The sequence below is a fragment of the Bombina bombina genome, chromosome 9, assembly GCF_027579735.1.
Source record: "Bombina bombina isolate aBomBom1 chromosome 9, aBomBom1.pri, whole genome shotgun sequence".
NCBI classification, from domain to species: Eukaryota; Metazoa; Chordata; class Amphibia; order Anura; family Bombinatoridae; genus Bombina; species Bombina bombina.
In genome coordinates this window covers 233,587,615-233,600,979 of record NC_069507.1, presented here as the reverse complement: position 1 = coordinate 233,600,979, position 13,365 = coordinate 233,587,615, and the positions used below count along the sequence as shown (strand labels likewise).

Below are 13,365 nucleotides of genomic sequence, written 5' to 3'. Positions count from 1 at the left end.
GAAACTTAGTGCTTGTGCACATCTGAGTCCTGGGACTCTCATGCCTGTCAATGAGACTATCAAGAAAATGAAGCAAATTTGATAAAAAAAAGTTTGTATAAAATTGTATGTTCTGAGTCATGAAAACAAAATTTGTATTTCATGTTCCTTTAACATGGCGTATAAAAAAAATGAATCTTTCCCTTTAAAGAGACAGTCAACACCAGAATTTGTGTTGTTTAAAAAGATGGATAATCCCTTTATTACCCATTCCCCAGTTTTGCATAACCAACACCATTATAATAATGCACGTTTTACCTCTGTGATTGCCTCTGCAGCCTGCCCTCTTATTTAAGTTCTTTTGACAGACTTGCATTTTAGCCAATCAGTGCTTAGGTTACTTCACGTGTGTGAGCTCAATGTTATCTATATGACACACATGAACTAACGCCCTCTAGTGTTGAAAAGCTGTCAAAATGCATTCACATAAAAGGCGGCCTTAAAGGTCTAAGAAATTGGCATATGAGCCTACCTAGGTTTAGCTTTCAACTATGAATACCAAGAGAACAAAGCAACATTGGTGATAAAAGTAAATTGGAAAGTTGTATAAAATTACATTCCCTATTTGTATCATGAACGTTTATTTTGGACCTGACTGTCCCTTTAAGTGACCCTGATGTTGCTGGTTTACATCATACAATAATAATCAGCACTAAATTGCTCTACACTGTGATTCTGTTCCTGGTCTTATGGCTGATTTATTTCCCTCCAGCTTCTCAGCCCTGAAGAAGGATGGGAAGAGGCTGTCCAATTTGTTGCGGGAAGGAGCAGAAGTGGAAGCAAAACCAGCCAGACCTGTGACCGTCTACAACCTGACAGTGACGGATTTCCAGCCGCCACTCTTCACTCTCGGTAAGGAGCGCATCACACAACTGGTTGCCAGGAGACAAATAAACCGTTTAGTGTGTTTTATACATTATAGTAGTAAAAGTAACCGTTTAAAGGGAGAGAAAAGTGCAGAAAATGCTCTAGTGTGTTGTTGCTGCATGTTATTATTGCACTATTGCTTGATATAACTCAGTTTAGCCCATTCAAATGTGTAAACACATGGTTAAAGTCAGCACAAGAGCAGTCATGCACTACTGGGAGCTAGCTGAACACACAAGGTTAGCCAGTGAGGCATATATGTGCAGCCACCAATCACCAGCTACCTCCCAGTAGTGCATTGCTGCTCCTGAGCCTACCTAGGTATGTTTTTCAACAAAGGATACCAAGAGAATGAAGTAAAATTGATAAAATAGGTCAATTAAAAAGTCTCTTTAAAATGTCATGCTCTATCTGAACCATAACAATCTAATTTTGACTGTTACGTCTTCATGTATAGAAAAGACCTGAAAAAATGAAACCTTAAAATGTTTGAACCATTAGTGAAATTCTGAATAACTTTAAGCCAGTGCATAAATGATCCCGGTGTCTTGCATTTAACTTTATTACACCTTTTACTTGTGCATGAAAACTGTGCTTCTCCCACACTCTCTGGAGATGCCATAAAGCAAATTCTGTAACCTACAAAGGCTGCAGATCATGTAGCTTTTCTAGGCATTTTGCAGCATTTTCAAATCCTTGGTTACAGATTTAGTTTTTTGGTCTCTATAGGGAATGTGGTACAAAGAACAATATTTACACAAATAGGTTTTAATTTAATGTTCTTTTAAAGAGACCAAGTCAAAATGTAAACGTTCTTGATTTAAATAGAGCATGCCATTTTATACAGCTTTCTAGCTTGCTTCTGTTATCTGATTTGCTTTATTCTTTTGGTATCCTTTAGTTAAAAGCATACCAAGGAGCAGCAATGCACTACTGGGAGCTAGCTGTTATCTAGTGACTGCATTTACAGGTAGCCCTCAGTTTACGCCGGGATTAAGTTCCAGAAGGAATGGTTGTAAATTGAAACCGTTGTAAATTGAAACCCAGTTTATAATGTAAGTCAATGGGAAGTGAGGGAGATGGGTTCCAGGCCCCTCTTAAAATTGGCATAAGTAACACCTAATACGTTCTTTTAAAAGCTTTGAATTGAAGACTTTAAATGCAAAACAGCATTATAAACCTAATAAAATAATCACACAACACAGAATATATAATTAAACTAAGTTAAATGAACAAAAACATTTGCTAAACAGCATTATAAACCTAATAAAATAATCACACAACACAGACGTTACTTGCATTTTTCTGCAAACAATTCTTTCTATGCATTCCAATCTGGACTGATTTATAGACAGGAAGATCTTGTCCCTATGAAAGCTGCTCGATAGATCAGGTTTAGTTATACTGATTAATTTTAGCTTGCTTGGCTTTGCTGCAACACAAGCGGACAGCTCCACCTACTGGCTATTTTAATCAATGCACTGCTTCTCAATGCTTTTCAATAGCAGTCACATGACTGGAAAAAAAGGTTGTTATTCTGAAACGGTGCAAATTGAACCGTTGTAAACCGAGGGCCACCTGTATATGCGTTCTGTCATTGGCTCATCAGATGTGTTCATCTAGCTCCCAGTAGTGCATTTTTGCTCCTTCAAGAAAGGATACCAAAATAATGAGGACAATTTGATCATAGAAGTACATTGAAAAGTTGTTTAATTCTACTCTGTCTGTGAATCATTACATGAAAATGGGGGTTTCATGTCCCTTTAATGTTTATTAGTAGCATGGAAACATCTCTCTAATTCTGAAAGTAATAATTAGTTGTGGGATGTTTGATAGAATAAAACAACTGTTACACTTGTGTTTATATATTTATGTATATGTACTCATCTGCCTTGGCTTTAACATGTTATTTAAAGTAATAGTAAACTTGCCTTTTAGATAAATAGATCCGGAATGTTAGTGATATTTTAGATGGAGTTTAATTAATCAGTTGTAATGAAGATGCGCTATAACTTACTTTTAATGAAGATATGAAATTCAAACACACCACCCACTTCAAAACTATTTTTTTTTTATGAGCTAATGGTTTGAACTGTTTTCTAATCCGCGCTCTAGCTGCAACAAAAGTGCCATACGGCTAGAGCGCCACTTGGAGAATAGTTCAAACCATTGGCTCACAAAAAAAAAAGTTTTGAAGCGCATCTTCATTACAACTGATGAATTAAACTCTATCTAAAATATCACTAACATTCCAGATCTGTTTATCCAAAGGGGATATTTTACTATCACACTTTAATGTCTTGCATGGTCTTTGTTCTTCCGTGCAGTGAGCTTGTGAATGATTTATACTGAAAAAAGTGAATATTTTATCCTTTTGCACCATTTTGTTCATAATGTAACATGCATTGACTTTTCCAAATTCTTTTCTAGAGATTGAGTGTGGAGGTGGATTTTATGTTAGAAGTTTGGTTAACGATATTGGGAAATGTAAGTATACAAGCTCAAACTATGATAAGCATTTTTAAGACTTATTCAGGTAACGACAATAATCACTAGTGTATGTTACCATACAGGGAAAACTCAATTCCTACTTTATAACCAGCTATCGTATTTTCTCTACCATACATTTCTTCAAATACATTTTCCCCAACTTAAAGGCTATTGAGATGGAAGAGAGACATATATCCGGTGTGGGGATAGAAGTGGGGCATTCAAAATGATGCGGAACAGAGAGGGACATGCCAGGTTATGAACATGGGAGAAAGGGGCATGCCAGCTGGTAGGCATGAGACAGAGGGCACGAAAACTGATGGGGAAGGGGGTCTCCCAGGGGATGAACATGAGAAAGCGATGGGTAAACTAATAAAAGGAGAGGGTAGTGCCAGTTGTTGGAAAAGGAGAGGAATGTTCTGTCATATGAGAAGGGAGAGGAAGGAAGGCATGTGCCAGCTGATGGGAAGGGAGAGGAAGGTAGGTATGTGCCAGCTGATGGGAAGGGAGAGGAAGGAAGGCATGTGCCAGCTGATGGGAAGGGAGAGGAAGGGAGGCATGCACCAGCTGATGGGAAGGGAGAGGAAGGAAGGCATGTGCCAGCTGATGGGAAGGGAGAGGAAGGAAGGCATGTGCCAGCTGATGGGAAGGGAGAGGAAGGAAGGCATGTGCCAGCTGATGGGAAGGGAGAGAAAGGGAGGCATGCACCAGCTGATGGGAAGGGAGAGGAAGGAAGGCATGTGCCAGCTGATGGGAAGGGAGAGGAAGGAAGGCATGTGCCAGCTGATGGGAAGGGAGAGGAAGGAAGGCATGTGCCAGCTGATGGGAAGGGAGAGGAAGGTAGGTATGTGCCAGCTGATGGGAAGGGAAAGGAAGGAAGGCATGTGCCAGCTGATGGGAAGGGAGGGGAAGGAAGGCATGTGCCAGCTGATGGAAAGGGAGAGTGAGGAAGGCATGTGCCAGCTGATGGGAAGGGAGAGGAAGGAAGGTATGTGCCAGCTGATGGGAAGGGAGAGGAACGAAGGCATGCACCAGCTGATGGGAAGGGAGAGGAAGGAAGGCATGTGCCCGCTGATGGGAAGGGAGAGGAAGGGAGGCATGTGCAAGCTGATGGGAAGGGAGAGGGAGGATGTGCCAGCTGATGGGAAGGGGGAGGAAGGAAGGCATGTGCCAGCTGATGGGAAGGGAGGCATGTGCCAGCTGATGGGAAGGGAGAGGAAGGGAGGCATGTGCCAGCTGATGGGAAGGTAGAGGAAGGAAGGCATGTGCCAGCTGATGGGAAGTGAGAGGAAGGAAGGCAGGCATGTGCCAGCTGATGGGAAGGGAGAGGAAGGGAGGCATGTGCCAGCTGATGGGAAGGGAGAGGAAGGAAGGCATGTGCCAGCTGATGGGAAGGGAGGGGAAGGAAGGCATGTGCCAGCTGATGGAAAGGGAGAGTGAGGAAGGCATGTGCCAGCTGATGGGAAGGGAGAGGAAGGAAGGTATGTGCCAGCTGATGGGAAGGGAGAGGAACGAAGGCATGCACCAGCTGATGGGAAGGGAGAGGAAGGAAGGCATGTGCCCGCTGATGGGAAGGGAGAGGAAGGGAGGCATGTGCAAGCTGATGGGAAGGGAGAGGGAGGATGTGCCAGCTGATGGGAAGGGGGAGGAAGGAAGGCATGTGCCAGCTGATGGGAAGGGAGGCATGTGCCAGCTGATGGGAAGGGAGAGGAAGGGAGGCATGTGCCAGCTGATGGGAAGGTAGAGGAAGGAAGGCATGTGCCAGCTGATGGGAAGTGAGAGGAAGGAAGGCAGGCATGTGCCAGCTGATGGGAAGGGAGAGGAAGGGAGGCATGTGCCAGCTGATGGGAAGGGAGAGGAAGGAAGGCATGTGCCAGCTGATGGGAAGGGAGAGGAAGGAAGGCATGTGCCAGCTGATGGGAAGGGAGAGGAAGGAAGGGCATGTGCCAGCTGATGGGAAGGGAGAGGAAGGAAGGCATGTGCCAGCTGATGGGAAGGGAGAGGAAGGGAGGCATGTGCCAGCTGATGGGAAGGGAGAGGAAGGAAGGCATGTGCCAGCTGATGGGAAGTGAGAGGAAGGAAGGCAGGCATGTGCCAGCTGATGGGAAGGGAGAGGAAGGGAGGCATGTGCCAGCTGATGGGAAGGGAGAGGAAGGAAGGCATGTGCCAGCTGATGGGAAGATGGAGGAAGGAAGGCATGTGCCAACTGATGGGAAGGGAGAGGAAGGGAGGCATGTGCCAACTGATGGGAAGGGAGGCATGTACCAACTGATGGGAAGGGAGAGGAAGGGAGGCATGTGCCAGCTGATGGGAAGGGAGGCATGTGCCAGCTGATGGGAAGGGAGAGGAAGGTAGGTATGTGCCAGCTGATTGGAAGGGAGAGGAAGGAAGGTATGTGCCAGCTGATGGGAAGGGAGAGGAAGGAAGGCATGTGTCAGCTGATGGGAAGGGAGAGGAAGGGAGGCATGCACCAGCTGATGTGAAGGAAGAGGAAGGAAGGCATGTTGCAGCTGATGGGAAGGGAGAGGAAGGAAGGCATGCACCAGCTGATGGGAGAGGAAGGAAGGCATGTGCCAGCTGATGGGAAGGGAGAGGAAGGGAGGCATGTGCCAGCTGATGGGAAGGGAGAGGAAGGTAGGTATGTGCCAGCTGATGGGAAGGGAGAGGAAGGAAGGCATGTGCCAGCTGATAGGGAGGGGAAGGAAGGCATGTGCTAGCTGATGGGAAGGGAGGGGAAGGAAGGCATGTGCCAGCTGATGGAAAGGGAGAGAAAGGGAGGCATGTGCCAGCTGATGGGAAGGGAGGCATGTGCCAGCTGATGGGAAGGGAGAGGAAGGTAGGTATGTGCCAGCTGATTGGAAGGGAGAGGAAGGAAGGTATGTGCCAGCTGATGGGAAGGGAGAGGAAGGAAGGTATGTGCCAGCTGATGGGAAGGGAAAGGAAGGGAGGCATGCACCAGCTGATGGGAAGGGAGAGGAAGGAAGGCATGTGCCAGCTGATGGGAAGGGAGAGGAAGGAAGGCATGTGCCAGCTGATGGGAAGGGAGAGGAAGGAAGGCATGTGCCAGCTGATGGGAAGGGAGAGGAAGGTAGGTATGTGCCAGCTGATGGGAAGGGAGAGGAAGGAAGGCATGTGCCAGCTGATGGGAAGGGAGAGGAAGGAAGGCATGTGCCAGCTGATGGGAAGGGAGGGGAAGGAAGGCATGTGCCAGCTGATGGAAAGGGAGAGGAAGGGAGGCATGTGCCAGCTGATGGGAAGGGAGGCATGTGCCAGCTGATGGGAAGGGAGAGGAAGGAAGGCATGTGCCAGCTGATGGGAAGGGAGAGGAAGGAAGGCATGTGCCAGCTGATGGGAAGGGAGAGGAAGGAAGGCATGTGCCAGCTGATGGGAAGGGAGAGGAAGGGAGGCATGTGCCAGCTGATGGGAAGGGAGAGGAAGGGAGGCATGCACCAGCTGATGGGAAGGGAGAGGAAGGAAGGCATGTGCCCGCTGATGGGAAGGGAGAGGAAGGGAGGCATGTGCAAGCTGATGGGAAGGGAGAGAGAGGATGTGCCAGCTGATGGGAAGGGGGAGGAAGGAAGGCATGTGCCAGCTGATGGGAAGGGAGAGGAAGGGAGAGGAAGGGAGGCATGTGCCAGCTGATGGGAAGGGAGAGGAAGGGAGGCATGTGCCAGCTGATGGGAAGGGAGGCATGTGCCAGCTGATGGGAAGGGAGAGGAAGGAAGGCATGTGCCAGCTGATGGGAAGGGAGAGGAAGGAAGGCATGTGCCAGCTGATGGGAAGGGAGGCATGTGCCAGCTGATGGGAAGGGAGAGGAAGGAAGGCATGTGCCAGCTGATGGGAAGGGAGAGGAAGGAAGGCATGTGCCAGCTGATGGGAAGGGAGAGGAAGGGAGGCATGTGCCAGCTGATGGGAAGGGAGAGGAAGGGAGGCATGTGCCAGCTGATGGGAAGGGAGGCATGTGCCAGCTGATGGGAAGGGAGAGGAAGGAAGGCATGTGCCAGCTGATGGGAAGGGAGAGGAAGGAAGGCATGTGCCAGCTGATGGGAAGGGAGGCATGTGCCAGCTGATGGGAAGGGAGAGGAAGGTAGGTATGTGCCAGCTGATGGGAAGGGAGAGGAAGGAAGGCATGTGCCAGCTGATGGGAAGGGAGAGGAAGGAAGGCATGTGCCAGCTGATGGGAAGGGAGGCATGTGCCAGCTGATGGGAAGGGAGAGGAAGGAAGGCATGTGCCAGCTGATGGGAAGGGAGAGGAAGGGAGGCATGTGCCAGCTGATGGGAAGGGAGAGGAAGGAAGGCATGTGCCAGCTGATGGGAAGGGAGAGGAAGGAAGGCATGTGCCAGCTGATGGGAAGGGAGAGGAAGGGAGGCATGTGCCAGCTGATGGGAAGGGAGAGGAAGGGAGGCATGTGCCAGCTGATGGGAAGGGAGGCATGTGCCAGCTGATGGGAAGGGAGAGGAAGGAAGGCATGTGCCAGCTGATGGGAAGGGAGAGGAAGGAAGGCATGTGCCAGCTGATGGGAAGGGAGGCATGTGCCAGCTGATGGGAAGGGAGAGGAAGGAAGGCATGTGCCAGCTGATGGGAAGGGAGAGGAAGGAAGGCATGTGCCAGCTGATGGGAAGGGAGAGGAAGGGAGGCATGTGCCAGCTGATGGGAAGGGAGAGGAAGGAAGGCATGTGCCAGCTGATGGGAAGGGAGAGGAAGGAAGGCATGTGCCAGCTGATGGGAAGGGAGAGGAAGGAAGGCATGTGCCAGCTGATGGGAAGGGAGAGGAAGGAAGGCAGGCATGTGCCAGCTGATGGGAAGGGAGAGGAAGGGAGGCATGTGCCAGCTGATGGGAAGGGAGAGGAAGGAAGGCATGTGCCAGCTGATGGGAAGGGAGAGGAAGGAAGGCATGTGCCAGCTGATGGGAAGGGAGGCATGTGCCAGCTGATGGGAAGGGAGAGGAAGGAAGGCATGTGCCAGCTGATGGGAAGGGAGAGGAAGGAAGGCATGTGCCAGCTGATGGGAAGGGAGAGGAAGGGAGGCATGTGCCAGCTGATGGGAAGGGAGAGGAAGGGAGGCATGTGCCAGCTGATGGGAAGGGAGGCATGTGCCAGCTGATGGGAAGGGAGAGGAAGGAAGGCATGTGCCAGCTGATGGGAAGGGAGAGGAAGGAAGGCATGTGCCAGCTGATGGGAAGGGAGGCATGTGCCAGCTGATGGGAAGGGAGAGGAAGGAAGGCATGTGCCAGCTGATGGGAAGGGAGAGGAAGGAAGGCATGTGCCAGCTGATGGGAAGGGAGAGGAAGGGAGGCATGTGCCAGCTGATGGGAAGGGAGAGGAAGGAAGGCATGTGCCAGCTGATGGGAAGGGAGAGGAAGGAAGGCATGTGCCAGCTGATGGGAAGGGGGAGGAAGGAAGGCATGTGCCAGCTGATGGGAAGGGGGAGGAAGGAAGGCATGTGCCAACTGATGGGAAGGGAGAGGAAGGGAGGCATGTACCAACTGATGGGATGGGAGAGGAAGGGAGGCATGTGCCAGCTGATGGGATGGGAGAGGAAGGAAGGCATGTGCCAACTGATGGTAAGGGAAAGGAAGGAAGGCATGCGTCTGCTGATGGGGAGGGAGAGGAAGGAAGGCATGCGCCAGCTGATGGGAAGGGAGAGGAAGGAAGGCATGTGCCAGCTGATGGGAAGGGAGAGGGAGGAAGGCATGTGCCAGCTAATGGGAAGGGGGTGGAAGGAAGGCATGTGACAGCTGATGGGAAGGGGGAGGAAGGAAGACATGTGCCAGCTGATGGGAAGGGAGAGGAAGGAAGGCATGTGCCAGCTGATGGGAAGGGGGTGGAAGGAAGACGTGTGCCAGCTGAAGGGAAGGGGGTGGAAGGAAGACATGTGCCAGCTGAAGGGAAGGGGGTGGAAGGAAGACGTGTGCCAGCTGATGGGAAGGGGGTGGAAGGAAGACGTGTGCCAGCTGATGGGAAGGGGGTGGAAGGAAGACGTGTGCCAGCTGATGGGAAGGGGGTGGAAGGAAGACGTGTGCCAGCTGAAGGGAAGGGGTGGAAGGAAGACGTGTGCCAGCTGATAGGAAGGGAATTGTCAGCTCTTGTGCTATACAGAGTTGTGTGTTAGCTAATGGAGACATTGTTATCTGAATAAACAGTGAGAGGGATGTACCAGGTATAAAGTAGTGACCGCTCACGCAGAGGGACAGGGGCATGTCTGCTGATGTAGTGATCTGCCGCTGATAGTAATTGTCAGCTGATGGAGCGGGTGTTCATGATGATATGGTTGGTACAAGCAGTAAGTAAGAAGGGTATAATTGCATATTACAGCTTATTACAGAGGGATGGCATCACTCCAGCAGGTCGGCAGAATGAGAATTAAACAAACCAATGCATGTGGGGGGGAATAGTTGTTGCAGGAAAGTTGTTACAGATTAAGGGATGTACTAAGACACCTTTTGCTTACTAGAGTGCAGCTTCATATCCTGCTTATTTATTCTGATTCTGGCTGCTTCAGAGGTTACATTAACTCATAAATTGTATAGCTGGGCATCTAATGAGGCCGCTCTCTCTGTATAACACACTCCTTGCCCCACTTACTCCCATGATGCGGTATTGTCAGCTCATTTTCTAACCAGGATACAAATGGTACTGGCTCCCCCTCGCTTCTTTGTCCTGACAGCTGCTTCTGGCTAAAATGAACCTGCTGTGCTTTGTTTACACCTGAAGCATCTTTTGGCATCTCTCACTTCATTCATTTTCAGCTTTCATTGTAAACTAGCTGAGCAAGCCGCACGTGCCATAGGCTTTTATTCCACCTCAGTGCATCTATCAGGAGCTGATGTTTATCCATACACGGTATAGCTGGGAGATGTAAATATTCCTGCATACCTTATTGTATTTATAATATATTGCACATACTTGTTGTTCTGCGGCCAGAGGCAGTTTTCTGTGTGCTATGACCTGTCCTGCATGACTTTTATAATAAATTGTATGTCCCTTTAAAGAAAAATAAATATAACATTGAAATGTAGATGAAAGCATTTCAGTGCTGAATAGAAATATTTTTGCATTACATATTGTACTATCACTGTACATGATTGTAGTAAACGTTATGACTGTTCAGCTGAGGCTGTGAGTATTTTTAATAAAAAGAATAATTCAAGAACAAGGGGTCATGATCTAAAGCTGAAGGACAGTCAGGAGTAATGTGAGGAAGCGCTTCTTTACACAAAGGGTGATTGATTGATGGAATAAACTTCCACAAGAGGTAAGAATGCCTGGGATAAGCATAAGGCTATCCTACAATCTAGATAAGTTTATATTTTTAGGAAATTTTGGGCAGACTTGTCATCAAAATCTATGTTTCTTTGTTCAGTGAAAGACTTATGCACACTGAGCATATGTATATATGCTCCAAGCATTTGCATTTAAATACCACGCCTGCTCACTGCCCATAAATTGCATTGGTGATTACTATTTGCATCATATGTACATATGCTCTGCGCACAGTAAAAAGCTACCCAGTCACATGTTGCTGTAATTAATAGCTATTGCAGCTGAGAGCATCATCTATTCAGTTACAATATGGTGCCATATCCAAAGACTTTTATGTGAATAAAAGACATATTTGTGCAATTAGAAGCAAAACTTTCCCACAAAAGTGTAACGCTGTCTCGAGGCAGCTGTGCACTGTGCATGACGACGAAATAATGTCCTGAAAATATATATTTAAATAAAAAAATCATAAAAAATGTTGAAATATATATTTTTTTTGTATTAATAAAAAATGTAATTACAGGTGGCCCTCAGTTTACAACGGTTCAATTTACACCGTTTCAGAATAACAACCTTTTTTTTCCAGTCATGTGACTGCTATTGAAAAGCATTGAGAAGCAGTGCATTTATTAAAATAGCCAGTAGGTGGAGCTGTCCGCTTGTGTTGCAGCAAAGCCAGGCAAGCTGAAATTAATCAGTTTAACCAGACCTGAGCTATTGAGCAGATTTCAAAGGAACAAGATCTTCCGGTCTATAAATCAGTTCAGATTGGAATGCATAGAAAGAACTGTTTGCAGAAAAATGCAAGTGAATTCTGTGTTGTGAGATTATTTTTTATTAGGTTTATAATGCTGTTTAGCAAATGTTTTTGTTAATTTAACTTAGTTTAATTATATATTCTGTGTTGGGTGATTATTTTATTAGGTTTATAATGATGTTTAGCATTTAAAGTCTTCATTTCAAAGCTTTAAAAATAATGTATTAGATGTTACTTATAACAATTTTGAGAGGGGCCTGGAACCTATCTCCCTCACTTCCCATTGACTTACATTATAAACTGGGTTTCAATTTACAATGGTTTCGATTTACAACCATTCCTTCTGGAACCTAACCCCAGCGTAAACTGAGGTCTACCTGTATTTAAAAAAACAACAACAATTTAGGCTTTCACTATTGCCACATAATTGCCAGCAGAAATGGTACTGTATGCAATTGGCAAATAAACAGAGAAAGGTTGAAACTATACACCAACCCTGTGTGACTTCATTGAGATCTTACTAATAGAATGTCCTTACTATAATAACTGTTACATATAATAATGTGTACAAAGGTCCATTGTGCATATCATTTAGTTTATTCATATTTCAGCTAAAATGTTTTCATTGGGAACTTCCTGTTTTTCTATTTGTCTTTTGGGGTTTAGCTTTATCAAGTTGTGCCAGCGTAAAGGAGCTGATCCGCACCAAACAGGGTCCCTTCACCTTAGATGAACATGCTCTGAGACAAGAGAAATGGGACATTGATACAGTTGCCAAAGTACTACAAGAATACGCTGCCCTTGTCCCAACAGAGTCACGGGTGAAAAGGTTAAAGACTGAGGACAATGACAAAACCAGCAGCGCTCAAGACTAAATTTGAGTTTCTACAGTAAACACTTCACTTTAAAGAGACAGAAAATAACCCCATTCAAACACTGAAGGATTTGGCCATGTTTGTTTACCAGACCCCTTGAAGTATTGTGCACAGGATCAATGCTACATGAGTTTGCCAAGTCCCTCCTTGTAGTTTGTGCTGAATGGCTACAGTTAATTGTGAGATTCCTGTGATACCGGCTAATGCTGGTACTATCCTCAGTTAACACTTCATCTTTATATTGTTTTGTTGGGACATTAGTGTGAGCAGATGATGATAGTATGGTTCTTTGTATCATTAGAATCAGCAGATGAGATGATTATTGGGTTCTTTGTTTAGGACATTAGCAGCTGGACTGTCAGACAATAAGATGAATTATAATTATTAGACATTGTTTACATTACTATACAGTCTGTCACTCAGTTGCATACACAGAGTTTTGCATAGAAATGTGTGTATATATTTTTTAATAAAAGTTTGATTTACTGATAAATGAGTGTCCTTATTGATCCTATTTACAGTAGTTACTGCCTAATGTACCAGCAGTCTACAGTAAGAGCAAACACACATGACACATATATCAGTCTGTTGGATAGATATAGGTATATTCTGCTCTTACAAAAATGCAAATGTGATGGTTTTAATTAGAAAACAAAGTAGAGGGAGCCTCAGTGATAGGCTACAAGTATTATTTGACAAGGTGCATATGCAGTCCCTCAGAAGGGCCACACTTGACTGTTAATACTTATTTGGGGTCCCCAGCAGTTTGTGGGGGAGAATGGAAATGGAGAAAGAGGACGTTTAGGCGTTCTCTGGTGTAAACAAGACGTGTTTTCTGGCACACTATTTCCTACTTCATTAGAGAGGCTTGAGGGTTAGAAGAGAGTTTTCTGAGGGCCACATAAGGTCCCTGCGAGACCACTTGCCCATCAGTTCATTCTTTAATACTGCACCATTAATAAAAACATAGTTTCAATATAAAGCAAATGTTTAAATACATTATATGTGTTCCTTTTTTCTCTGTTCTTGATAATTAAATGAAATATATCACAGCTGGTATTTGCTTGTCATTCG

The 13,365-nt window shown here is 46.3% G+C and overlaps 1 protein-coding gene across 1 annotated transcript in view; it reads left to right on the top strand.

Annotated features, from left to right (window-relative positions):
- The window catches only part of TRUB1 (TruB pseudouridine synthase family member 1), a 40,456-nt gene extending 27,672 nt beyond the window's left edge, over positions 1–12,784 (top strand). Inside the window, exons 6-8 of the mRNA XM_053692690.1 lie at positions 752–891; positions 3,337–3,393; positions 12,083–12,784. Of these exons, the coding sequence (XP_053548665.1) occupies positions 752–891; positions 3,337–3,393; positions 12,083–12,291 (406 nt within the window). The 3' untranslated portion in view covers positions 12,292–12,784. The remainder of the gene's footprint in view (positions 1–751; positions 892–3,336; positions 3,394–12,082) is intronic.
- Positions 12,785–13,365: the final 581 nt, after the last annotated feature.